The sequence below is a fragment of the Podarcis erhardii genome (assembly GCF_964252035.2).
Source record: "Podarcis erhardii genome assembly, chromosome: Z".
In the NCBI taxonomy this organism is placed as follows: domain Eukaryota; kingdom Metazoa; phylum Chordata; class Lepidosauria; order Squamata; family Lacertidae; genus Podarcis; species Podarcis erhardii.
This window is the reverse complement of record NC_138504.1, coordinates 17,858,617-17,886,088: the sequence shown is the minus strand read 5'-3', so window position 1 is coordinate 17,886,088 and position 27,472 is coordinate 17,858,617. Positions and strand designations below refer to the sequence as shown.

At 46.4% G+C, this 27,472-nt stretch overlaps 1 protein-coding gene across 1 annotated transcript; it reads left to right on the top strand.

Annotated features, from left to right (window-relative positions):
* The first annotated feature begins 936 nt into the window (after positions 1-936).
* SYTL4 (synaptotagmin like 4) lies at positions 937-27,472 on the top strand. Its single transcript, XM_081848038.1, has 17 exons — positions 937-1,083; positions 8,702-8,863; positions 10,648-10,863; positions 11,539-11,648; positions 13,911-14,025; positions 15,117-15,230; positions 16,993-17,098; positions 17,503-17,593; positions 17,869-17,972; positions 19,142-19,228; positions 21,312-21,490; positions 22,657-22,759; positions 22,868-23,029; positions 23,704-23,809; positions 24,077-24,176; positions 24,703-24,911; positions 26,859-27,472. The coding sequence occupies exons 2-17, from the start codon at positions 8,757-8,759 to the stop codon at positions 26,999-27,001; spliced, it is 2,052 nt and encodes a 683-aa protein (XP_081704164.1). The 5' UTR covers positions 937-1,083; positions 8,702-8,756; the 3' UTR covers positions 27,002-27,472.

Below are 27,472 nucleotides of genomic sequence, written 5' to 3'. Positions count from 1 at the left end.
GTGGATTGTAGTGGTCTATTGCCTTTTTTTATTTTTATTTTTTTGCTGTTAGTAAAGTGACGGAATGCTCTGAAAAGTGTGGAATGAATGAATGATTAACAGCGCGATGTGTAAGGGCACCCTGCAAATCCGAACAAATGCACATTGTTCTGCAACTGTCCTGCAGACAAAACTGGAATGAATGCTTAAACAAAAGCCGGACATAGTCTAATCTCTGTGTCACCTTTGTGCAAGCAAATCAAGACGAGTGCTCAATAAACAGGTCGTCTGGAGGAGCCTAAAGTCCAGCATCCTGTTTCTCAAAGTAGCCAACCAGATGCCTATGGGAAGCCTGCAAGCACGACATAAGGACAATCGCCCTTCTGTGGGAGAATTGCCAGGCTCCCGCACTTCCTGCATCTTGAGAGAAGGTTGTGGGGAGTGATTAGGAAGCCTTGTTCCTCTCGTAGGGCTGCAGTTCCCAAAGTGGTTTAACGACGAACTCTTGAGAATGCTAGATCAGGGAGGGAAATATTAGCCTCCAAACAGCTCTCAGCACCCATAACAAACTGCGGTTCCCAGGATTCTATAGGAGAAGCTATGACCGTTTAATGTGGCATGCTTTGTATGCATACATAGCTGTCAACTTTTCCCTTTTCTTGCGAGGAATCCTATTCGGAATAAGGGAATTTCCCTTAAAAAGGGGGAAAAGTTGACAGCTATGTGTTCATAGCGCAGATGACACATATGTCCAGCTTTATGTCAATGGGTTTCAGAACTTGCTGCTTTTAGGATGCTCTTGAAAATGTTTTTAGTACAGCATTGCTGACTTATTTAAACACGCCCCCCCCCCGCCGCGCGCGCGCAAACACCCCTTTTAGTCCATTCGAAAGTTTGCAGTAGATAAATAGCAACCGATTAAGCCATACTGTGTTGGGAATAAATCCTGATCTCGGCTTTAAAAGGTTGGCAAAAGGGCGTGGTGCCTTTAAGGAAACGGCTCCTCCCAGGTCAGGGAAAAATTCAAGCTGTTCCTGAAGCCAGCTGTGGTTGGTGGTTAACCGCGACGAGAGCAGGGGAATCTGCGGGGCGCGCTGCGTACAGGTACCCCTCTTTTTCCATGCCAATTCCTCATCTGCCCCCACCCCCTCGCCCCGCCATCGTGGGAGGACTCAGCATTCCACCTTCCAGCCCTGGGCCCCTTTCCAAAGTAGTAAGGCTTTTGCAGCACCACCAGTTTCTGTCCTCGATTTCATCCCCGCCCTAGTTCGCAAGCCTGTTTTGCCTGCTTTTAAAAGGCTAGCGTGGCATTAGTTAACCACCTAGGGGACAGGTGCCGTTCCCCATCCCAAAGTCCTGCTTGGATGGTCTGGCCTGCAGGTCCTCCCTTGGTGTGCAAAGGCTGGCTGGGTTTAGAAAGGCACTCTGCATGTGCTTTGGGGCAAGGGTTCCAAGTCAATACTGCTTGGACTTACCTGGAAGTAAGGCACGGGAATCCTCGGTGAGGGGTCTGCCCAAAGTTCTCTCGTGAGGTGTGTATCCATTGTTCTTTCGCCCTAATGTTTTCCTGGGCTCGCTCTGGTTTATGAACTGTGTACTTCCTTTATCAGGTGCATTGTTTAGAAACAGCAGTCTTTGCTATTAAATCCCGGTGTGTTTTTATGTTGGCTTCAGGGATTTAACTTCCCCTCAAACCTGTTGGAATTGTATATGTGAAGGTGTTCATATGGAGAGTCTTCTTGAGCATGTGAAAAGGGTTTTTCCCTTTTATCAATTCATTTAGTTGTTAGTTGCATTTATATCCTCCTTTTCCTCCAGGGAGCTCAAGGTGGCACACATGGCTCTCCCCCTCTCCATATTATCATCACAACAACCTTGTGGGGTAGACTAAGCTGAGGATTGGTGACCCAGTGAGCTTGGATTTGAACCCTGGTCTTGGCATAGCAGAGTAGTTGCAGCTTGCAGGAGGAAACCTTAAGTCAGATGACATAGCCTCAAGGCAGACTCATGTTCTTGGGCGTAAGGGAGAGAATTTTAGGCACATTCAAAGGTGTTGCCTCTTACATTGCAAGATCCAGGGCTGATCAGCTGATGTTACAAGTGAAGGGCCTCTCCAGTCTGGGTTTCATTTTGCTTTTTTGACAGGTATATTCTGTAGCATAGCAACAAGGAAATCATATTTATTCATTTTTATTTACTTAACAAGATTTGTATAGCACTTGGCTGTAAGAAAACCTCTAAGTGGTTTTCTTTTTTCTTTTTCCTTTTTTTTAAAAAAAAGTAAGTTAAAAGCATGCAATTTAAATATTTAAAAGAGAATTAATAACTGTAAGCAAAATGAGATTTTAAAATATGAACACCTACACACGTCTAGATGTGTGTTCTTAAGCAGGTGCCGAAAAAACAGCAACAAAAGGTGTGTGCCAGGTGTAAATGGGCAGGGAGTTCCAAAGTGTAGGGCTGCCACCCTAAATTTTTTCTTTTCCTTTTAGAATTATGGCATACTGGACTGTCTATACACCATTCTGCTTTATTAGTTTTCCCGCAGTACTTCCCCAAGGTTGTTACATGATTATTGGCATCTGGAAGGGCTCTCTTGAGCTATTGTGCAAGAAAAGCAGGCACTCTCCCCATCTGCCTCCCCCCCCCCAAAAAAAACCTTACAGGCTCTCCGCAGGAAGTTACACTGAGTGGAAATGAAGCAGTATGCCATCTCTGAAAACAGAACCGCATATGACAGCCCTGATACCATCGTGAGCATAAATCATTATGAATGCACAGCAAAACGGTGGCTCACTCATAGGCTGGTTAAGATGAGTATGTTTTTGTTAGCTATGTAGGTCAAGAACTGTCTCATTTCTCTCAAGGGAAACATTACAGGTAGTTGTTTGAGGAATGGCTTCCTCCTTCAGAAGGGGAAGGGTGTGCGTGTGTGAGACCTAACCAGGCATATCAGCTAAGTGGAGCACTTCGCATTGTGTGCTCTTTTTCTATGGTGAGTGCTAAAGAGTCCATGACCATGTGTTGATAAAAGTTTTCGAAAATGTCATGTGTTCTTCCACAGGATCCTGTGGAATGGTGTGTTGCTGCTGTTTCATAGGAACCAAATCCTAGGAGCCAAGGTCCCTTCGACCACCCCCCCCTAAAATATTTGAGGGGTCCTGGCGCCCCCAAAGTTGACGAGCATTGCCATTCAAATAGTGTGAATGTGCCGTATCATGAGATTGACTATGTGGTATGGGATTTACCTGGGCCCGCCAATATTTTATTCAAGCTGGCACCCCTGGCTGTTTTATGTTTTAACGATTCTGTGCCAATTCAAATATCCCAAACAGCTTTGGAGGCCAGCTAGGGGTCCTTCAGCCCATGGCGTAGGAAGGGGGGTGCGGTGGGTGCGGGTCACCCTGGGTGTCATCACTGAGGGGGGTGACAAAATGGCAAAAATATGTGATTTTAAAAAAAAAATTAAAAAACTGGGCTCATGACACTTTTTTTAATTTAAGAAACAACAACTTCCTCACCCACCGCACCCCCCTCCTATGCCACTGGTAGCTAGGCGAGGCGGGGGGCACTGGGCGTCACACTGTGGGACCTGCAGCGTGCCTGAGCAACGCATCTCTCCTGAGGCGGAGGCGGCGGGCGGACTGCCTGCAAGCTCTGCGCTGCATTTTCGAGGAGCACGGGGCTTGCGTCTGCCCGCCGCCTCAGCTGCCCTACAGCTGAGGGGAAGGTTGCAGAGAGGCTCCGGGCACGCTACTGCCTTCGGCTAAGGCACACTCCTGATCTTGAAACATGAAGCAATATGTTTGGTGTGGGTGCACTTGTACGCAGGATGGGGGACACCAGGTGGAGTGGAAAATAGGATATTGAGTCTCCTATCCTGGCGTCCCAAGAGGTATTTGTTTTTCAAATACCAGAGCTGAGTGTTTTTATCAAACATGCTTCCTCTTTGCTGTGGGAAAATGTGGGGCAGCTGAGCAGGAAATTAAGTGTGTTTGTGTTTAAATGCAGGGGAGGGAAGACTTCAAGCTTTGAGGTCTTCCAGCAGGAGCCAAGTGCATAATAGTAGTTAATTCAATTTCCTTAATTCTACATGTATCTTGGCCAAGGGATTTGTTTTCAGTAGCAGAAATGCGATTCCACCTCTTTCACACAGAAACGCAATGCTGTTTAAACCCATGCTTCCTTCATTTTAACAGCCTGGAATATGCAGGGGAAGCCCTACATATTCCAGGCTGAACCCGGGGCATTCTGCATGCATGACAGATGTTTTTATTGCAGAAAAGTCGCAAATTTCTGGGTGACGGTGCAGTTGCGTCAGCAACGTTTTCTGGCTCCCACTCAAACAACAACGACGAAAAGGCTTTGCTTCATCAACTCTTTTAAGGGTCATCCACACTTCGCTTGTCCCAGGCTTTGAGCAGTTTTCTGTTTGCCTTTTCCTGGGAAAACCTGCTCTTTATCACCGAATCGGAGCAAGCATCAATTTGCGAAAACGCTGATTTACTGCAGTTCAATGGTAAAGAGTGGGTTTTCCTGTAGGGAAGCGGCTGGACAAGAAGAAGTGTGGAAGTCCTTTGTCTCAGCCTATCCTGTCTCACAGGCTTGCTGTGAGGATATGATAGGGAGTGGGAAAACTTATGTACACCACCCTGAAACCTTTGCATGAAAGATGGGATATAAATGTAATAAATGAATAAGTTTAGAAACAAGCCTGTTTCTGCTTGTAGGTGTGAATTTATTTCTCTTTGCATGGCTTATTATGGGGTGCGCTAGGTAATCCGTACTACTCACTGCCTGCCCAAACCATCATTGTGTACCTTCTTCAAGTTTGTGGATCTCAAGAGTCTTTTAGGCCATGTAAAGGTAAAGGTAAAGGTAAAGGGACCCCTGACCATTAGGTCCAGTCGTGACCAACTCTGAGGTTGTGGTGCTCATCTCGCTTTATTGGCCAAGGGAGCTGGCATACAGCTTCCGGGTCATGTGGCCAGCATGACTAAGCCAGAGCAGCATGGCGAACCAGAGCAGCACCCGGAAACACCTTTTACCTTCCCGCCGGAGTGGTACCTATTTATCTACTTGTACTTTGACGTGCTTTCGAACTGCTAGGTTGGCAGGAGCAGGGACCGAGCAACGGGAGCTCACCCTGTCACGGGGATTCGAACCGCTGTCCTTCTGATCGGCAAGTTCTAGGCTCTGTGGTTTAACCATCAGCGCCACCCGCGTCCCTTTTAGGCCATGTACACACCCTGTATTTAAAAGCTTGTTGTTTTCCCCAAAGAATGCTGGGAACTGTACTCAGGTAAGGGTGCTGGGAACTGTAGCTCTGTAAAGGCCTTAAGTTCCCAAGATTGTTTGCGGGAGATACTGTTGTTGGCGTCCTTCTGCCTCAAGAGACAATGGAGTGTGCTTCCGGGGGTGGAGTCAATCTGCTGCATTAGCAGCACTGAATTGGTCTCTCAGGGCGTGAGCCTGGGCAGTGTGTATGGAGATCCTGGGCTGTCTCGCTGATGTGATCCAAAAGAAAGCAGAGCAATATGTTTGGCATAAGCCTGGCTGCAGGATGTGACAGAAGGAGGCATACAAGGCACCATCCAACCGTCTTGGGGATCTGAGTAGGGTTTGCTCCTTAGCCTTTTCTTCTCCTGAAGATATCCTTCAAGGCAGCAGAGGTTTAGGACCAGAGTTTTACTTCTCCTAGATGGGCTCCCTTCCCAGGTTGATGAGCTCCACCTGCTCCTCACTTCCGTCTACAGCATGTGCAAAAACTGCCTTCTTGACCATTGGACCCACTTTTGGCCTCATCTGCCCACTCCACTAGAGCCTGTCTTCACATGCAGAGGAAGCTCCTAACTCGCTGAGGGTTTGAGACCCAATGGCTACCCTCACCTGGTTTAGCCAGTCGAAGCCATTTTCTGGGAGTGTGGCCACTGTTGCAGGCTGGCACCTTATAGGAGCCACAGGTGAGAGCTAGTGCACAGTGGGGACCAAAGGTGGACAAATCACTCCAGAAGGAACACAACGTGTCCCCCACCAGAGGTACTACCCCTCCCCTAAGACACCATGTGGAAGACAATGTGCTTCAAATGTATGGTGTGTATGCAGCCATCATGGGGGGGAAAACCCAATAGATCCACAAGCCTGAAGTCTCTGCCCCCACCCCATGCCATGTCTCCAATATGAAAGGGCTCAGTGGCAAAGCATCTGTTTTGCATGCAGAAGGTCCCAGGGTTAATCCCCAGTGTCTCAGAGTAGGGTTGAGAACATCTCCTGCCTGAAACCCTGAAGAGCGTCTGCCAGTCAGTGTAGACAATACTGAGCTAGGGGGATCAATGCTCTGACTCAGTGTAAGGCAGCTTGCTATGTTTTGTTATCACATGGTTTTTCACCATTTTCACATTCACCATTATCACATGGCTTTTCACCATTTTCACTATTTCCCACTATTAATATTTCACTGTTAATTTTGTTATTTGATTATTATTTTTTTGTAGCCTTGTTTTTACTACCTCAACCCTTCCTTCACTGCTTTTGGTTTTTGATGGTGCCCCACTTTCCACACCACGTCACCTCAGAGTACTACTATCAAAACAGAGCTATAAATGAAAGTTTGAGATTGGCCAGAATTGTCCAGTTTTGCTGTTCTGGTTTTGAATTTAAAACCCTGAACTCTCAGTGTCAAAGTCTGCATTTTGAACAGGAAATTTTACTCCAGCATTCCAGTGCTTTATTCTGTCAGGGTAGGCTTCTCTGAGTCAGGTGGGCCAACTGTCTGACTTTGGTATAGGACAGTTTCTTGTGTTCCTACAGCGCTTCACCAGCTTCCCCTTCACCAAAGGCCGAATTCATGGTGGAGGCTTAAAAACTGTAGGGAAGGTAACTGACCCTGCCAGCCCCCTCAGCTGGTTCAGCCTCATTCTTCAGCTTCTTGGTGACATAGGACTGTGGAGGATGGGGCCCTGATCCATTCTTTTCATATCTCTCCCAGACTGCTCAGATTGCTCTGCTGCCTTGTCTTTTTTCACTCTCTCACAACAGTGTAGTTCCATGGCCACAATCCTCTCCTCAGACCTTTGGGGTCTCTCTTCTGAGGCCCTCTCTGTTAATGATGGGTGACTTGCATGGGCGTAGCCAGGATTTTTGTTGGGTGTGGGCAGGCCGTTTGTTGGGAGGGCAGGGTCAGAGCCTGCTAGCTTAGTCTTTTTATTGATTTGGGGCGGCGGCAGCTGCCCCTCCCTAACCCCCCCCCCCCCGCTAAACCCATGGTGACTTGGCGTTGATCAAGTTGGCACCAGGATACCTTAAAACTCAGTACTGTAGATGGGTTTTTGTTTTTGCATGAATGTTAGTGCATTAACTCCTAGATAATTTTTTTAAAATAAAAAGTAGCATGTTTTTGAGACTTTTGTGGGGATTTCTTTGTTTTGGAGGGCAAAAATAATCAAAATCATAAGGGAATCCCCATCCCTCTGAAGCCCAGATATTTTTGTGGCATCTATTGATTTCACTGTCTTTTTTCAGAGTGATTCCCCCTGGCCCCTATCTTGATTTTTCATTCAAAGCCCAGGTATCAAAATGGTAGAGATCTTAGGCTCTTCTCTTCTCTCTTTCTCCTCCTCCCTCCGCTGTGCCAACATTCAGATATTGTCTGCCTGGAATAAGTTCCTATGTGTTTCGCCGTAACCTTTATGCCAAATGGATCCCCACTCTAATCTTTTTAGCAAATATTGCAGCTGGACCCACTATACTTGAATTGTCTTTGAGAAGCATTGTTCTGTCTTGTCTCTTTCTGTCAGTCTTTCATTATAAGTACTACTAATAAAGAACTGAGTTATGGCAGATATATAGCTAAAGCAGAGCTACTGAGAGACAGAGAAGAAAGTCAAACGTCTGCAGAAATAGAAAAAAGTGTATTGGAGGGAACTTAAGGGAGCAGCTTCTCTAGAAACAGCCAAATGAAGACTGAGCATGCTCATAATATGGAATGTTTATTCGCTGGGGATAGGATGGAGTAGCCTAGGAAAAGGCACAATTGGCAGTGCTGCAGACTTTGGGTGCATGTTCCACTTGTTTCTGCCAGTTTTCAGCTTTTTCAGTAGTTCCATTGATGAAGTATACATGCATATGCCTATGCACTTCCATCAGCTCCAGCCAACATGGCCAATAATCAAGAACAATGGGAGTTGTAGTCCTACAACCTCTAGCCCATATGATGTAGTTGACAATTGTTATTTACAGAGCCTCTGCAGTATAGCGGATACAAGTCAGAGCTGTAAGTCGGGGACTTCCCAATTTTAAATCTCATCTCTCAGGAAGACTTAGGCAAGCCTCAGTCTCTCTTGACCCTGGTTTCCTCACTGCCCCAACCTGCAGTAGAATGCTTGGGCCTTTTGCAGGCAACTAAATTTGCAGCAAAACAATGCAAAAAAGCATCTTTTTGAAACCAGGCTTACTTTAGCTAATATAGTAGGTCAGTTGCCTTCAGAGTTTTTGGTTTGCATTCGCTCGTGTCAACAGGTTACATCAGAAATTCAGAGCCTGTGGCTCTCCAAATGTTGGGACTCTGAATCCCATCATCCATTAACTTTGGCTGCGCTGGCTGGGGCTGATGGAGTTGGAGTCCCGCAACATTTTCTGGAGGACCACAGCTTCCTTATCCCTGAGTTAAATGAACGTGTAGTATCCTTGCTCAGCTATGCTAAACTCTTAATCTTCCTTCTAGCTCTGAGAACTCTGCAGCCAGGGACCGGGAGCTGCCTTCCAACCTGGGGATAACGATGGAGGCTGTTGACTTGTCCTTCCTTTCGGAGGCTGAGAGGGATCTGATCCTCCAGGTCCTGCAACGAGATGAAGCACTGCGGAAAGCAGAAGAGAGGAGAATCAGGTGAGAACCCAAATGGCTCAGGGGTCAAGAGGGAGGCAAGAACACCGCTGCCCTTGCTCTGGAGAACTGAGCTGGTGTAGGAATATAGCCGAAACCTTTGCTGCTTGCTTAAGATGACAAAAACAAGGGTGTTTGCAGGTTCCTATTGGTCTGCTTCAGCTTCATGGGTTGTGCATTGTACAGGCCTGCCCTGAATAAGTCTGGGTGATTCAGAGTAGTTTTCCCATCATAGGGATCTGCCTCATACTGCGTCAGACCATTTGTCTGTCTCGACGATTTGTTGTCTTGGAAGCTTTCTTCTGTTTGCAACCTTTGGGATCCAAAGCACTGTTTGGGGTTTTTGTCAGGAGGACAGTGAGGTACTGTCCATGTGCCTGAGATTGCCCATCTCATCATCTCCCTGCTCCTTGCTAAACTCTGTAAAATCGCCCAGTTTTTATCTTTTCTTCCTCAGTGGTTGCTCTTATATTCTGTTTCGAGGCTCTGCCGCCTCTGTCTCTGTACTTACGTGGGCTAAGCTAGAGCACCAGTGAGAAATATTTTGCTTTATTCATCTCTGTGTAAGATTTGTTACCTGCCTTTCACCAAAAGGGCCTACAATGGAAAGTAAGATTATAAAAAACAAATTGCAATTATGAAAGATATAAAACAATTCCAAATGGAACGGAACAGTTTATTAGCATAACTCTTTCTCTCTCTGATATACCAGTTAATTACATTAGACTTGGAGCTCGTGGTGTTTATTACACAAGGGACGTTATCCCTTATTTTATTTTTTTTATTCATTGCTTATTACAAGAGTCTCAAAGCAGCTTAAAACAAATTAAAAATGCAGCAAGTAACCTAAGCGAAATAGCTAAATTATTTATTATTGCATTTATATCTTTTTCTCTAAGGAGCACAGTGCTTGCCCCGTACGCCATTTTATTATCACAGCAGCCCTGTGAGGTTGGTAGATCTGGGTTTGGGCAGAGGAAAAATTGTGTAGGTGGGGTGCACCCTCTAAAAAGCCTCTGAATCTTTTTCCTTACACAACTCTTCCTTCAACTAGAGTTGAAGCTCTGGTACTGGCTGGAGGCTGTGCAGAGAAGCAGCTCCTCCTCCTCCTGAACCAATGCACACATCAGCTGTTAGGCAGGGAGGCTGAGCAGAGTAAACAAAGCCTCACTGCGCCTCCAGTCTCTTTGGGGCTTCCTCTGCCCTCACTGACGTCCTCTTTGGGGAGAGTCTCCTTGCGAGCCACGAGGACTCTCCAGCTCTCTCCTGCCATTGCCTGGTATGATTCTATTTCTGCATTTACCTCCCAGCGCTGCGCATGTGTGCGGTTGCGCACAAGTCGATCATGTGTATATGGGATGATGCCTATACAATAAAAACAGCAGGGCATCATTAGAAGCAACCAATTCATCAAAGCCTGTTGGGATAAGGAGGTCTTCACCTCCTGGCGGAAGGACACCAAGGAGGGAGTCAGTCCGGCTTCTCCAGGGAGGAAGTTGCACAGTCTGGGAGCATCCACTGAGAAGGCCCTCTGCCGTGTCCACGCCAAGTGAGGGTGGCGGGACCGAGAGAAGGGCGTCTCGGAACCTGATCTGGTTCAACCGAGGGCATACTCTCTTTCAGATAGCTTGGACCTAAGAGTACCATCTTCATGGATACAAGCCTTAGCAGGACCAACCAGCACCTGGATTTCTGGAGCGGATGCTGTGAGATGTATGGGAACTTAGGCTCCCTTCCTTTGTATGTGGTAGTCTTTAGTCATTCCCGCTTTGTGCTCCTTGCAACAGGCGCCTGAAGAATGAGCTACTGGAGATCCGCAGAAAGGGAGCCAAGAGGGGAAGCCAGCGCTACAGCGAGAGGACGTGCGCCCGCTGTCAGCAGAGCCTGGGGCGGATCAGCCCCAAAGCCAATACTTGCCGTGGTTGCAACCATCTGGTGTGCCGGGACTGCCGCTCCTATAGCGCCAACAGTTCCTGGCGCTGCAAAGTCTGCACCAAGGAGGCGTAAGTTCGGCAGCTTGAGTTTGCCAGTGCTACTTCCTGTCCTTGTGCTTCCTGTTCCTTGTCTCTTCCAGCTGCGGCTGTTTATTGCAAGATTCTAGCCCTCAACATTTACGCACAACTTGTTTTGTCTAAAGGCTTTAGTATTCAGGAGTTTTAACTGTCCTGCTCAATAATTTAAACCTCTGTGCATTCTTTTTATTTTCCTTTGTAGAAAAGCAAGGCGAATACAGTTAGTGAGGCTGGGTTCTTGCCGCCAAGGCCATGAGACTGGTACAAGATTTATTGAGCCAAGAATGTTGCTGTGGAATTGTTTGGGCAGTGGGAGGGCCCCATGCTAACACACCCTTGATAACTACCTACAGGGGAGCTTTGCTGTTCCTGCTTCAAAGCTGTGTCTGCAAAATCCCAAAGTCAGCAACAAAACATCTATAGGTTTCCATAAAGTGTTCCCCCCATACATTAATGAGGGCTAGAAACTTGGGGTGTTTATTTTAATGAAACAACAACTCAGGAAGCCAAATTCTATTATACATAGTTGTGTAATCATCCATGCTTCAGAAAAACCGAGTGATGTAAAAACTGAGCTGCACATAAGTGATTTGTTACAAATGGTCTTTTGCAGCACTCTTCTCTCTCTCTCTCTCTCTCTCTCTCTCTCTCTCTCTCTCTCTCCAGGGAGCTGAAGAAATCTACTGGTGACTGGTTCTATGACCAAAGAGTAAATCGATTTGCTAGCAGGCTGGGCAGCGACATCATTCGGATGTCTCTTCGGCGCAAACCACAGGGTAGGATTTCTTGACAGTTCTGGTTCTGAAGAGGAGCAAAGAGTCCGTAGCTGCTGGTTCTTATGCAGGATTTTTGTTTGTATTTTCCAGTTAAACATAATCAAAAGTTGTCCCAAATAACTTATTAGCTGGCAATTCATGTCCTGGTCAGCAAACTCTTTACATTCTCCCTACCCTTTTAGAAATCTAGCTTGGCTTGCTTACTTGAGCTATCTGTATCTTCTCAATATCCTGTGTATTTTCATTCTTCAGCCATGGTGATGGCATGGGCTGCTGAGAAGGAAGGGAGGCAAGCAAGCAAGCAAGCAAAGCAGCCTTACCAACCCCTCTTCCTTCCTCCTTGCTGCCACCAAATGGATGTCTATTTTTTTCCTGACTTCCTCCATTGAAAATTTTGGACATGAATTGGCCCAACCTACTCCTGATACAGTGGTACCCCAGGTTACGAACTTAATTCATTTTGGAGGTCCGTTCTTAACCTGAAACCATTCTTAACCTGAGGCACACTTTCGCTAATGGGGCCTCCCGCTTCCTCTGTGCCGCTGGCGCGTGATTTCCATTCTCATCCTGGGGCAAAGTTCGTAACCCGAGGTACTACTTCGGGTTAGCAGAGTTTGTAACCCGAAGCATTTGTAACCTGAGGTACCACTGTACTGGGTAAAGTGGCACAGCCATTAGGTGTGGGGTAAATGACAAGGCCTCAGACCAAGTTTTTCTGAAACAAACTATTCTTTTGCTTACAGTTTTAGGAAGACACCAAGTTAAACATCATTTGAGGAAATCATTTGAGAAAATGATTTTAGGGGGGGAAAGTTTGAAAAGCCAGCAAATAAGCAGAGAGAAACTCTGCCAGCTACTTTGTATTGTATTCTTTTGTTCAGCTACTGTGTTTTATTTTGTATTTATCCATTTACGGTACATTGCTCAGTCCAGCTTCTGGGTCCCTCAGAATTCCCCCCCCCCTCCTCCTGGCTCCTTTCTGCTCTAATGGTCTCTTAACACTATTCAACATTCTATAACACTGGTTCCACAATAACTGCATTAACCAGTTTTCTAGATTATAGACAGTAGCTTTGTTTGCACATAACATTATGGCAAATGATGCTTTAGCCTGAACAAGCAAGTGTGCTGGTGAAAAGTCAGAAATCTGTGGTCGTTTTGCTCCTTCCCTGTTTGTATTGCTGCTGCACCACTGGAAGCTAAGCCATGGTTTGGCACACCTGAACCTGTGCTTATGGTTTGTCTCCCCCAAACAAATTGTGACCACAAGCTCACAAAAAAATAAAAATAAAAATACTGGGCACAGTTTGTGGTCTGTCTGGAACGAGACAACCCATAAGCCTGAGTACAGATGTAATGCTAAGCCAAACCATGGCTTAATTCCTGCTAGTGTGGCAGCAGCAGGAACAGGGAGGAGCAAAGCAGCTGCAATTCCCCCTGCCCCAATGCATCAACTTGTTTGCTTGTTCATTCACTCCTAAGTCATGGTTTGCTTTGGTGTTAACAGTTAATGAGGCCAAAAGATATATTTGAAAAAAATCACTCCCCCACTCAAAGATTCCAGCTTTTCAGAAATTTCCATTTCCTCCTAATTGCCAAGTTCCTAGGATGATGGGAGTGGTGTTTTTGACAATATATGGAGGGCTACAGATTGGCTAGCTCTGCACTATATATAGCCACTGAGTGAACTGGGTTTGACGCGGGTGGCTCTGTGGTCTAAACCACTGAGCCTAGGGCTTGCTGATCGGAAGATCTGCGGTTCGAATCCCCGCGACGGGGTGAGCTCCCATTGCTTGGTCCCAGCTCCTGCCAACCTAGCAGTTCAAAAACACATCAAAAAGTGCAAGTAGATAAATAGGTACTGATTCAGCGGGATGGTAAATGGTGTTTCTGTGCGCTGCTCTGGTTTCACCAGAAGCGGCTTAGTCATGCTGGCCACATGACCTGGAAAAACTGTCTGCGGACAAACGCCAGCTCCCTTTGCCTCTAAAGCGAGATGAGCACCACAACCCCAGAATAGTTCGCGACTGGACTTAACTGTCAGGGGTCCTTTACCTTTACCGTTACCTTTATATAAATGTTAACTATTGAATGAACCTACCTCTCAAGGTTGTTATCTGGGTGGAGGATGCATCCTGTGTACAACCTTGAGCTCCTTGTGAGGGAAAGGTGAGGTGGAAATGTCGTGAATAAATGGGGACTGCTCCCAGTATGTGTGCATTGACCCTAAAAGGTTTGTTATTTTTATCCCTTCTCTTTTAGCTAACAAAAGGGAGACAGCAGGTCAAGCTCTTCTGCAGAAGGCCCAGCTCACCGATACCAAAGGTTCCTCCAAGGCAGCACCAAAGAGTCCTCAGCAGCAACGCAAGGATCCCAGGTGACTCTCTCTCTCTCTCTCTCTCTCCCACCCACCCCTTCTTGCTCCACCATGCTGGGGCTGTTGCAGCAATGGGAGTCTGTTTCATCCCTCTCACTAGCGACAGTGAATATCAAAGCACATGAAGGGAAAATATCAGCATACTTACAGTCCTTCAAGTATGCAGGAAGTGTATGCCAGAGGTTTTCAACCTTTTTGGGTCCACAGCTCCCCTTGGCCAACTACATTCTTTCTGCAGCACCCCTGCAGGGCTCAGGAGCCCAGTTATATTACCCCTTGCCAAAAGAGCCAGCAGCCCCTCACCACTTTTTGAACACCCTCCCTTGTTGAGTGTTCGCTAAGCCTCCTCTCTTCTCCCCTCTCTTTGGGAGTCCTCCGAGCAGCCACTGCTGCCACCCATGGTCTCTGAGCTGCCCACCCCACCCCCAAAGAGAGGTTCTTCCTCACACTGCCCCACACGGGCCTGGGAAGCAGCCCCTGGCAAGCCCCAGAGGCACCATTTGCCTGGGGAGCTTGTAGCCAGGGCTGCTGCAACAAACAGCCAATCAAGCCTTTGGGAGGCAGATATGTGGGAGGGCATCAGAGGAAGGGAAGGAAGGAAAGAGGGACAGAGGCCAGTGTTGCCACAGAGCATTGGTTGAAAAGCACTGGCCTAAGCATTTTGCATTTGCATGAAGGCAGTTTTCAGGATGTAATTGCATTTTAAGTCCGGAGTCTTTGAATAGCTGTAAGAAGGCAAGGTCTGCCGTTCAGCTGTGCATTGATGAAATATGCCACACATTTCATGGAAAATAGCCTTGTGTATGATGAGTGTGTTGTATGTCTCCTCCTCCCCCACCTATTACTGGAACAGAGACCCCCAACAGCTTTTCTACTGAGATAATAGAGCTCTTCTTGCGCAATGTTCTCCACATCTGGTGTAGACAGTGATGAGCTGGGTAGATCAGTGATTTGACTTTGTATGAGACAGCTTCCTGTGTCTTTGTGTTCTCTGCTGCCTGATCCTTTGAACTAGAGATGCAAGGGATTGAACTTGGGCCCTTCCACCAAGCCCCTTATTGCCGTTCACCTGTCTAGACTGTTTCTTCCAGCTTGACCCCTGATCACTTGGAGCTCCGAGATGCAAGGAGTGACACAGAATCCACTGAGAACATGAGTCTGGATGGCTTCCGCACTGTCTCTTCTCCTACAGCTCCTGGCTCCAGGTTTGAAAAGACCAGTTCTGATTCCTATAAGGTGTATATCCCAATCTGTAAGTGAATCTGTGGCTCTCCAGAAGTTACTGAACCACAACCCTAATAATTTCTGACCATTGACCATTCTGGCTGGAGCTGATGGGAGCTGGAAGTCCAACAACAATGCTCTCTAAAACTACTTATTTTCTCCAGCCAGTTGATTCTTACTAATATCCAAAAACACCACTTTTCAGAATGAGCAATCATTTTTATGCCAGCGGTTTGTGACATGATGCAATTCACTTGTTTTCTGTAGTGCCTTTTGAATGTTTGAAAAGAATCATACGGTGATGGAATCCAGAGGTACCATAGGACAATTCCTGTGCTGTTTGAGCAGTGCTTTCCACCACAGTTAATTTCTTTATTTGCTGAGATAGAGGGTGCACACAGCCTGCCTTTTATATACCCTTCAGCTTTTTCTCACCTGGTTTGCTTGTAGAGAGATCCATTTCAACTTCATGTAAATCTCCTCTGCGATACGACTTGCTATGTTAACCTATGAATGTCACTTCTATTTAGTGAACTAGTGGATGGCCTAGATAATGGAGGTTGCATTGTGCTTTTTCCCTATCTGGTTGGATAGCCACCTGCCATGTTCTATTTGAGATTCCTGCATTGCAGGGGGTTGGACTAGATGGCCCTCGGGGTCTCTTCCAACTCTATGATGCTATGAATTTCTGGTGGGAGAGAGCCATCCTTGTTTTAGAATGTGCTGCTTTAGAATCACAGGAGCATTCTAGGCTGTTAAATCTGTTGAGCTCAACTGGGGGAAGAGAGAAGAGGAATGGATGAGGTTTGATTAGAGGGAGAGAAAAGGGAGGTAAGTTGGGGGAGATAAAAGCCCTTTTCAGACTTTCCTCCCTAACCCTTTCATATACTGAATACCTGGGGTGGGGGTGGCTTGCTGGGGGTCAGGATATTGCCTGCAGAACCTGTGTATCTGCTTTTGGGGTGGTTCTCAGTGGACTCATGCTGGGAAATAACTTTATGCATGGTGCAGAGAAAGAAAACAGAGTTTTATTTTCTGCCTCCGGTAATGCTACAAATAAAGCATTGACCAGCCTCCTTTCCCATCCTGACCAGCCTTCCAGATATTGTTGGACTACAACTCCCATCAATTCCTGATCTTAGGTGGGGCTGATGAAAGCAGGCGTCCAGAAACATCAGGGGGGCACAGGTGGGGGAAGGCTGAAACAGGCAAAAGGAATGATCTATTGACCCAATGCACTTCTCAATTTATGGAATTTGTTGCTGCACAACATGTGGCAGTTGGCTAAGGCTTTAAAAGGGGATCGCCTAAATTCATGCAGGTTTACAGTTGTCGCTAAATGGAAGGGTTAGTGGTTTTTCTTCTGCTGTGCCTCAGCTGATCCCATTCTCAGGGTGACTGCAGAAATTTCCAGGCAGACATACTGTTCCATTTCCAATCCTCGCATATAAGCTTCCTGCTTTTCCTCCCACAAATGTTCCAGGAATTTCTTATTGGTTCTGCTTTGGCTGTGCTATAGAGCAAGAGCACCCTTCAGATAGCAGTCGTGTGATAACATCGAGGAAGCAGAGCAGAGCTACTAATAAAGCAGAACAATCTGCAGATCACTAATTCACTATTATTGCGTTGATGATGCATTGCAGAAAACAAGTCTGGAGGGTACCCTGTTTAGAGAGATGAATGTTCTTGGTCTGCTCCAGGAAAGATGTTCTTATGATCTCCCTGCGTTTTGTTTCTTTGCAGCCCTCAACAAGAGAGGACAAAAGCTATCAGCCCTTCAGGGTCCAATGCATCCAGCCTGACGCTCCCCAGCCGCTTCAGAGAGACTCTCCCCTCCGATTCAGATGGTGTAGGTTTGCACTGCTACTTTGCATGTGGCTTGCTGAAACAACAGGTTTCTTTGCATGTGCTTGGGCACTGTCGTATGGCGGCAGGTGTCTTGGGAAATGCAGGACTTTCCCTTCCCAGGGCACCCCAACCTTTTTCATGGGCGTATGCACATTGGTCCTTGTTGGTTGCATTGATTGGCAGAGTGTAATATTGGGTGGGCTATCGTAACTCATCTGCACATCTAAAGCTGCTGGACTCAAAAGTACCAAAACAGCCTTTCGCGCTTGTCCTAAAGCTTGTGCTGGCCAAATGCTTTTGGGGAGCAGATTTCCTTACTCTTTCTACCTGCAGGCCAGTGTGTGGGATGGTGGTTGTGTGAGGGTCTTGTTTATGTTTTTGTGATGTTGGCGTATTCTTTCCTAGGATGCTCGTTTGGGGATCCAAGGTGCAGCTTCAGCTGATGAGAATGAAACCTTGTTCAAGAAGAATCCCAGAAGAGTTCAGAGGCCTTCAGGTAAAAGACCCTTAGATGCAATGTAATGCCGGCCAGGGTGGTAGAGTGGTTAAGCTGCTGTATTTAAACTGGAGAGATCCACATTCAGATCCTAACTCAGCCATGAACCTTATCAAAAGAAGTTTGGACAAGCACCTGTTTGGGACAATCCTCTTGGATTGGGGTGGTGGTGGTGGTGGATAAAGGGTTAGGTTTGGGTAGTGGTTCTGTGACCTCTTGGCTCTGGGATGCTGAAAACGGTAGCTCTCTCCTCTCCTGACCTATTTCTGTCACAGAATACACAAAGTCAGTGATTGACCTGCGACCAGAGGAGCCTGTTATTGAAAGTGGGCCTCTAGGAGACAGAAGCAAATCAGTCCCAGGCCTCAACGTTGAAATGGTGAGTCTCCTAAGGGAGCTTTTTTTAGCCTGAGGCCCACATACCCTTCAGGGGAGCCAGGTGTCAGTGGCAGAAGCAAAAGTGGGCAGAGCAAAAAAAATGTTAATTTTACCTTTATACAGTAGGCTAATTCACCAGAGACCCCCAGAGGACACTGAACATTTTTAAGATGGCACGCCTATGGCAGAGCCATGCAGATTTGCCTCCTCCTGTAGGAGAAGCCCCTCCCCCGCCCCCCCCCCCCAGACTGGCTGTACCTGTAGTGCTCACAGGTGATGCTGGTTTAGTACTCTTAAAGCCAGAACCTGAGATTTTGGTTTGTTTTTTTCTTGGGCATCAGCTCCCATTGCTTCATTCACACTGCTGACACTGTTTAGGTAGGAAGGGGGAGGTTTTCCTCCACCTTAAAGGGTGGGGTTTCTTTCCTTCCCCTTACTGGTGATGCACCTTGTCTCCTGCCTTTTTTTAGGCCTTTCAGAGATTCAGGTTACTGAGGATTCTGCTGGAGTGCAGGAAGACCTCCAAACAATGCACTCCACTGAAGTGGTGTGGCTTGGGGAGAGGGGGTGTGGCTTGAGATTTCCCACACCAATGTTACGGAAGGTTGTTCCAGAGTCAAATACTGAGAAGCGCTCTCTGCGTCCTGGGGATATTTGATGTAGGGGTAGTATTAATGGACTTCCTTGAGTCCAAAAAAATATAACATTATGGGACATAAAGGGGGAGGCGGTTCCTTAAGCAGGACCAGCCCAATCATAGAGGCAACCCTCACAATCACCTGGGGTGCTGAACCTCCAAGAGCTCCTGCTGTGGCTATGTCAGTATTTTGGTGAAAGAACCTCTGTCTTTGGTTTTGGAGGTGGTGCATAGATGCAGCTTAGCAGCTCATTTGGCTGGGTGGTGTGTCATTTCATATGACACAGTCAAAGAGAGCATTTTGATCTCCAATGGCCACCTGGAGGCATAGGCACAGCTGTAAAAAGAAGTGATGGTATGCAAAATAAAGATGCACTCAATAGCTCATAATAAGACACTGGAGGAGGGCGGTGATGAGCTGGGGGACTTTTGAACTTGCCTGGGGCTACAGACTGAGCCAGCAGTCTTTCCTTTGGGAAGTTGTGCTGATGCTGTTTAGGATGAAGCTCAGCTGTGTGTGTTTTCTTCTCTAGGAAGAGGAAGAGGAGGACATAGACAGCCTGGTAGAGATTCACCGGAGAAGGACAGCCAGATGCAGCATGCGTAGTGGCACATCTTCGGTGGGTCCCGGTACCAGTGCCTGTTGCCTAGGAATCTTTTGAAGAAGGGTGGGGAACCTGTGGGACTCCAGCTCCCATTAGCCCCCAGGCAGCATGACCAATGGTCAAGGCTGATGGGAATTGTAGTCCCAAGAAGGTGACATAGTTTCTCCATACTTGGCTTACAGAGCATAATTTTCCTTCTTCTGCATTCCTATCAAGCCCAAGATATTTATTTATTTATTACATTCTATTTGCAAAAAAAAAGTCTAAACCATCAGCATTACAAGGTGGGGGGGGGAATAGATTGTGGTGGTGAACAGCACAACACCAACAGTAGAATTTCATTCATGAATTTCATTCAAGATGAATTTTAACAGGGAGAAATGTAAAGTATTGCACTTGGGCAAAAAAAATGAGAGGCACAAATACAAGATGGGTGACACCTGGCTTGAGAGCAGTACATGTGAAAAGGATCTAGGAGTCTTGGTTGACCACAAACTTGACATGAGCCAACAGTGTGACGCGGCAGCTAAAAAAGCCAATGCAATTCTGGGCTGCATCAATAGGAGTATAGCATCTAGATCAAGGGAAGTAATAGTGCCACTGTATTCTGCTCTGGTCAGACCTCACCTGGAGTACTGTGTCCAGTTCTGGGCACCACAGTTCAAGAAGGACACTGACAAACTGCAACGTGTCCAGAGGAGGGCAACCAAAATGGTCAAAGGCCTGGAAACGATGCCTTATGAGGAACGGCTAAGGGAGCTGGGCATGTTTAGCCTGGAGAAGAGGAGGTTAAGGGGTGATATGATAGCCATGTTCAAATATATAAAAGGATATCACATAGAGGAGGGAGAAAGGTTGTTTTCTGCTGCTCCAGAGAAGTGGACACGGAGCAATGGATCCAAACTACAAGAAAGAAGATTCCACCTAAACATTAGGAAGAACTTCCTGACAGTAAGAGCTGTTCGACAGTGGAATTTGCTGCCAAGGAGTGTGGTGGAGTCTCCTTCTTTGGAGGTCTTTAAGCAGAGGCTTGACAACCATATGTCAGGAGTGCTCTGATGGTGTTTCCTGCTTGGCAGGGGGTTGGACTCGATGGCCCTTGTGGTCTCTTCCAACTCTATGATTCTATGATTCTATGAAGCAAATGCATCGTAACTCAGTGGGTCAGCTTAATATGTCACAGGAAAACTGCCTGATGCTGAGTCTGACCACTGGTCTATCTTGCTCAGTGTTGTCTACTACGCTGACTGGCAGAAGCTCTCCAGGGTTTCAGACAGATGTTCCCAATCCTACCTGGAGATGCATGCAAAGCAGATGCCCTACCACTGAGCTACAGCTCTTCCCCCGTTGGCGCAGCTGGATTAAGATAGGTGATCTCCAGGGTAGGGGGGCTTCTTTGCCTCTGTTGCTGTCAGATGGAACAGTCACTCTTCCTATCCATGCAGGAAGTAGTGGAATTCAGTGATGGGATTGAAACTAAAAACGAAAGCTGTGTTGGGACCTTAAGGATGAACAGATTTGTAAAACAGCGTAAGATTTCAGGGATCAGAGGCCTTCTCACCTCCTGAAAAAATTATGCTGTGCCAAATTATTATTATTGTTCTTATTATTTATATACTGCCCTTTATCACAAGATCTAAGGGTGGATCACGGGATAAAAATGCAAGGTAAAAACATAAGCAAATAATTAAAACAATAACCCCAGCTCCCAATCTTTTAACTGACCTGTTGTTTTGCTACAACAAACTGAACGCTGCCCCCACTTTACGGGTGGAAATGTAGGTTGAACATTTTGGTTAAAAACCTTTCGGAGTTACCGTAATTTTTGCACCATAACACTCACTTTTTTCCTCCTAGAAAGTAAGGAGAAATGTCTGTGCGTGTTATGGAGGAAATGCCTACGGGTGGCATGCCTACGGATTTTCCTCTTCTGAAAACTACGTGCGTGTTATGGTTGGGTGCGTGTTATAGAGCGAAAAATACGGTACTTACAGTAGCTGGTCTGCACATGCAGCAGAATCTCTTGGTGACTGGCTGAATCTGGGCCAGGAAGGCAGAATTCAGTGGATGGTAAACAATGCTTCTTTTCTTTTCTCAGAGCACTTTGGGAAGCATGGTCAGTATCTACAGCGAGGCGGGCGACTTTGGCAATGTCTGTGTTACAGGAGAAATTGCCTTTTCCCTGAGCTATGAGCAGAAGGTGCAAACCCTCTTCATCCACGTGAAGGAGTGTCGCCAGCTGGCCTATGCTGACGAGGCCAAGAAGCGCTCCAGCCCGTGAGTGTGCATCGTCTTGTGATGGATGTGTGGGGAGGAGGGACATTGGACTCTCCTGCTTGTGTGGGTGAGCTTACACCTAGCATTAGGACAGGAATAAGTGGTTTGGTTTCCAACCCGTAGCAACAAATTAAGTGGGTTGGTTTAGACATGGTACAGATTAGTAGCTGAGGAAGCTGGACTATAGTTTAGAAGTGTAATTGCAGCATCAGTTGCTCTCCATCCTAGAGACAGGAGGTAGAAAGCAAAAGCAGATGACCAGTTGTAAACCGTGTGCTTCCTAGATTTATTTGAAAGCTCAGCTATGGGTTAGGTTTGGTTCTAAACTAGGGTGAATGCAAACCATGTTTGTGGTTGTTTTTTTAATGTGATGCCTGAAATTGAGCTCTGTTGTGTTCACGTGTACTTTTTCATTTGTTGTATAATTTTTAATTTAAGAGGGATCAAAAGCAGGTGTAAAAACGCTTTGAACAAACAAACATATATTTTAATCAAACACTCTTTTAGCATGGTTAAAGGTGGGCTGCTTTGGGGACAAAATTGCAGTGCTGTGCTTCCAAGACAGAATAGTTATGCGAGAGGAAGTGTGTACAGCACCCTCAAATGCATTTTTGGATAAAGGCACTGTATTATATTTTAAAATATGCCAATTTGCATTTATGGATTTATCACATTTTTTTATCCTGCCGTTCCTCCAAGGACAGCTAACAGTGTTCTCTCCTTCTTCTCCAGCCCTTGCCCCATTTTTAGCAAAATAGTTTACGCTGAGATGGTGAGTGATTAAAGGCCACCTAGTGGTTTTCATGACTGAGGCTGCAGAGGTTTTATCTCTGGTTTCCCCAGTTTTAGCCCAGTGCACTACATTAAGAGTAATCACGAGGAGGGCTGCAATCTGTAGTTGAAGTGTTTCACACACCAGTGTGAACCATCTAAAAATATGGGGTATTTTGGGGTGGGGGTGGCCCTCAGCAAATAGTTGTTTTTTGTAAGGACTCACTGTGTGGATACATCCCGCCTCTCAGCACACCAATGCAATTGCACAGCTACTTTATCCAAAGCTGCCTGCTTCGCCAGTCTCATCACCATTAAACAGAGGTGTGTGGGACCATGGAAGGAAAGGGAGATAACTGGGCAAGGTGTAAACCTACATGTTTTGTCTCTCGCAGGTATGTGAAGACATACCTCCTCCCGGACAAATCCCGCTCAGGAAAGCGGAAAACCACCATCAAACGGAACACCGTCAACCCACTGTACAACGAGCTGCTCAAGGTGTCTGAGAGTTGTGGGCAGGGGGCTAGCCAGGCTTGTGTAGGTTGTGGTCCTCTGTGGAAGCTATCCTTGCTAAATACGCACCCTCTCTTTTTCGTTTTCTTGCAGTATGAGATCAGCAAGGCCCTCCTGATGACGAGGACCTTGCAGTTCTCTGTCTGGCACCACGACCGTTTTGGCCGGAACACTTTCTTGGGAGAGGTGGAGGTCCCGATGGACACCTGGAACTTTGAGAGCCCGTTGGAGGAGTGCCTCCCCCTGCATGGCAAGGTTTGCCCCACCCCACTTCTTGCTTCCCTGGTCCCCCTGTCATGTAGCTTCAGCTGAAACAGGTTTCTTGGGAGTTCCAGGAAGTCTTGCTAAACTCGGTTCTCAAGCTTCTAATTGCCTCTGTGTTCAGCTGCTGTTTTGGTTTAAATAACAAACAGGGAATCTTCCTTGCCTCCTGTTTTGTTGTAATTCCAGTTGCAGGTGAAGATCTCTCCCATTTTCGCACATTTTCAATCATTTTAATTGCTTCTTTTCTCAGTATTTTAATTCTTTGAAGCTGCAGAAGAATTTTTTTGGCTCAGGGATTGTTCTATAATGTTCTTGGTTCGATTACTTTTTAAAATATGTTTTGTTTGTTCTCTTTGCAAGCTGTCCTGGGAATGCCAATTTTGACACTGAAAGGGTGGAGGCATTATGTATTCTTTGAGCCACTCCTCCCTGCCTATATATATATGTATATTTATCCTCTAATTCATTTTCCTTCACAGCCACTTTAGAAAACCCTCCACCCCATCTGTAGAACCTGCCGCAGAATAGCCCCCTCCTCCATATCTTACACAGAGCCATCTCAGTGTCATCTCCTTGCATCAGTAAATCCTGCAGGAATCTGATTGGTTGTACAACCCTTTTATTAATGATGTGCTAATATTTATCATTGCCCATTCCTGTCCTAGAATGCTGCAGACTCATCTGCTTCTCCTCAATACAAAGGCGAATTGGTGGTTTCTTTGAAGTTCATTCCACCTGCTAAGCATGCCAATGCAGGAAACGGAAGAAAAGGTGAAGATTCAGTGTAACGCAACCAGTTTTCCCTCTGAATGCAACAGAAACCATACATGTGGCAGCTGTCTGGTTTTCCTCTTTATTCATATCCAAACCTTTTCCCAACTCCATAAGGTCTAGAAACTTGACTTAAATTCTGCTAACAATCGGCTTTTCCGGTTCTGTGTGGTTGGTAGGGTGGCTTTCATACCACCCTGGTTAGAGGAAGCTTTGGGACTGGGGAACTCCTGCCGTTCATGCTCATCACAGGGGTCTCTTTGTTAGGCAAAAAGGAAGATGGCGGTGAACTTCAGGTCTGGATCAAAGAGGCCAAGAATTTGACAGCAGCCAAATCTGGAGGGACATCTGACAGCTTTGTCAAGGGGTGAGCAAATGGGAGCTTGCTAAAACTGTGTGATGGGTGGAAAGGAGGCTGGAGACTGAGGGTTTACAGTTAATTGTTGCCCTGCCCAGGTACCACAGGGGTTGTGTGTGCATCTGATTATAGAAATAATTATTTTGCATTTCATGTAGTATCTTGCACAGCAATATGAAACAAGTGTGCTTGGCTCTGGGTAGCAATTGATTTGGGGCTGTGCAAATCCTTCTGAGTTTTAAAAGGGGCTGGATCTGATTCTTATAGAAGAGAAGCACTTTGACTTTGAACTATGCATACGGCGCACAGTTCTGCTTTTACAGGTCACAGGAAAAGCGCTCGCAGGATGCCCTCTTGTGGCTGCTGAGAATTCTCTCTGCAGCTTCTTAAGCACAATAAATTTGCAGAGAGATCTTCAAAAGACGCTGAGTTTTCTACCCTTCCCCCCCCCCTTCCAAGCTACCAATTTCTGCAAGTCCTGGTTGCAGGAGCCTCTTTAATAAGAGAGAGGCATTTTCCCCTCCCTGCTCCACAGGTATTTGCTCCCTCTGAGGAACAAGGCCACTAAAAGGAAGACACCAGTTGTGAAGAAGAGCCTGAACCCCCACTACAACCACACCTTGGTCTACAACAACATCAGTCCTGAAGAGCTGCCACACATCTGCCTGGAGCTTACTGTGTGGGACCGGGAGCCCCTTTCCAGCAACGATTTCTTGGGAGGAGTCCGACTCGGAGTTGGGAATGGTGAGGAATCTTCTTAGGGCATGCATATGTGTTTGTGTGGGTGTCCATGAGTGCACCTGTCCCATCAATGGAGATTATCTTTTCTAGATGGATTATTCCTCACACTTGCTCAAAAAATGGTATTGCCTTCTGTTCTGTGTACAGGGGAAAGGGTCACTGAAATAAAGTTGTGGAGCTGGAGGCAGTGGAATTTAAATATCCACCACCGTGCAGTTTTGATTCCTGGATGAAATACCACCACCTGCCTTGCATATAGAAGATCCCAGTTTCAGTCCCTGGACTCTCCTGATAGGGCTAGGAATGTCCCCTGCCTGAAACGCTGGAGAAACGCTGCAAGGCAATGTAGACATGTCTGAGCTAGATGGACCTGATGGGCTGACTCCACATAAGGCAGCTTCCTGCATTCCTAAGTTCTTGCTCCTTCATTCTCTTTTATAAGGTGCAGTCTTTTCACCCATTGCTTTCCATCCATGGCTCCAGTCAGTTTTACGTTAGCTGACGGGCTGCTATTCCACAGTAAATTCAACACCTGAATCTGATCCCAATAAAACATTTAACTTAATTATCAAAAATGCATAACGTATGCTTGTTACAGAACACTTCAACCCAAGTCAGACAAAATAAACACTTCAGTAAATGTAGCATCTACTAAACATTACAATAAAATAACCTAAATCTCGATACATAACAAGCAGAGAGCTAAATTCGAAGTTGATGGTCCAAAAAGTAGATATGAGAAAATAAATATGCACAACTAGTACTTGTCTTGCTGCCCTCCCAAGGGGCCATAGCAGGGTACGGGTGGGTCTTCATAGTGGGCTCCCTCATTTCTGGCCATTTCTCTTTCTCTCTACAGACACCCACAGCCTCCATTTAAAGCACTCTTACACAATTTTGAACAGTCATAGCTCCCCACCCCCCCAATGAATCCTGGCAACTGTAGTTTGTTAATGGTGCTGGCTTTGCAGAGCTACAGTTCCCAGCACCCTTAACAAGGTACAGATCCCAGGACCCTTCATGACTGTTAGAAATGTTATAAGATGGCTTTAAGTGGTGTGGATATGACGCAATTTCTCTTGTTTTACTGTGAAAATTTGTATTGAAACAGAGTTGAAAAACACGCAACAAAAGGGAAGAATGCCACATGGAATTAAAACAAGAGGGCCCACAGTTTATCTGAGGACAGCTCTATTAAGCAAAATCCAGTTCTTTGTGAGGGAGTGTTACTTGAGTAGACGACATTTGGGGATGGAGGTGTGACACATGGTGATTTTAGCCTTTTCAGTGCTGAAGACAGAACACAGCTGGGCACTCAAATAAAACATCAGGTTTAGCAACGCCTTCACAGATTTTGTAGCTCATGCTGGCCTAGTGAACTCCTGGTGCACGGCTTATACCTGTGTTAGGTATTACACATGTTCATTCTAGTGGGTTAAAAACAAAATTCTGTAAACATTACACAGATGTGATTTACCTGTCCTGTGACTTTTTTGGCGGGGGGGGGCGGAATAACTAACAGGAATAGCACTTGCTTTGCATTCAGAAAGCCCTAGGTTCAGTCCCTGGCATCTGCAGCTAAAATTAATTTGGTAGCAGGTGAAAGGTGAGGAAAGACCATTGCCTGAGTGCCAGGAGAGCTGCTGCCTGCCAGATTAGACAATACAAGTCTAGATAGGCAGGGCCTGATCTGCAACGAGAAACATGGTCTTGGGACTCCCATTATTCCCAACCAGCATAGCCAGTAGGGGCAGGGTTGATGGGAGCTGTAGCCCGGACAGCACCAGGATGGCCACAGGTTCCCCCCACTCCTGCTCTGTGACTTTGCTAGGGATACTTGGATAACCAAATCAGTTCCCTCAGTTGGCCAGGATGGTGAAAATGGACCTTGGCTATTTTGTGCACTCGGCTGACCTCACCTTTTTTTCTTTCAACTACTTGTCTCTTCAGGGATGAGCAATGGCCAACTGGTGGACTGGATGGATTCTACCGGAGAGGAGATTAGTCTGTGGCAGAAGATGCGCAAGTACCCCGGATCGTGGGCAGAGGGAACCCTTCCCCTTCGCCCCACCATGGCCAGGGCAAGACCATAACTTTGTTCCAGCTGGCTTTTGAGATGGTGGCACAGGAGGCAAATGATGGCCAGGTTCACTGCACTAGAGAGTTTATGGGGTGCAGCAGCAAGACTTCCTGGCTTCGTACCACGTGTAGCAATAGAACTAACTTTTGAAATGGCCCATGAAGCTGGCTTGTTCTGGAGGGAAGTTCTTGGCAGTCTGTTCCAAGGATCTTTTGTCTTACAACCAACTTTATTGGGATTGTTTTCTGTGCAGACCCTTGTGTGTGTGGGGGGGGTGTCCTGCCAAAGTGCCTTTTAAAAATGCCTTATTTTTCCTTATTTTCTTTATCCCTCAAACTCCCTTTCCTATTTTTTCTTTTTTTCCTGAAGCCTTCTGCAACATACTGCATCTCTGCATCCTGTTCTTGATTTTAAATGTTAACACCTTCTGTTCTGTTCTGTGCACAGCAGAAAGGGTCACTGAAATAAAGTTTGGGTGTATGAA

Excerpts from the sequence above, each read along its gene's own strand:
- SYTL4 (XM_081848038.1), top strand. The coding sequence starts at position 8,757 with ATGGAGGCTGTTGACTTGTCCTTCCTTTCGGAGGCTGAGAGGGATCTG. Across the intron at positions 17,973-19,141 it reads CAGGCCTCAACGTTGAAATG|GAAGAGGAAGAGGAGGACAT; the intron begins GTGAGTCTCCTA and ends TTTCTTCTCTAG. Across the intron at positions 24,912-26,858 it reads CCGACTCGGAGTTGGGAATG|GGATGAGCAATGGCCAACTG; the intron begins GTGAGGAATCTT and ends TTGTCTCTTCAG.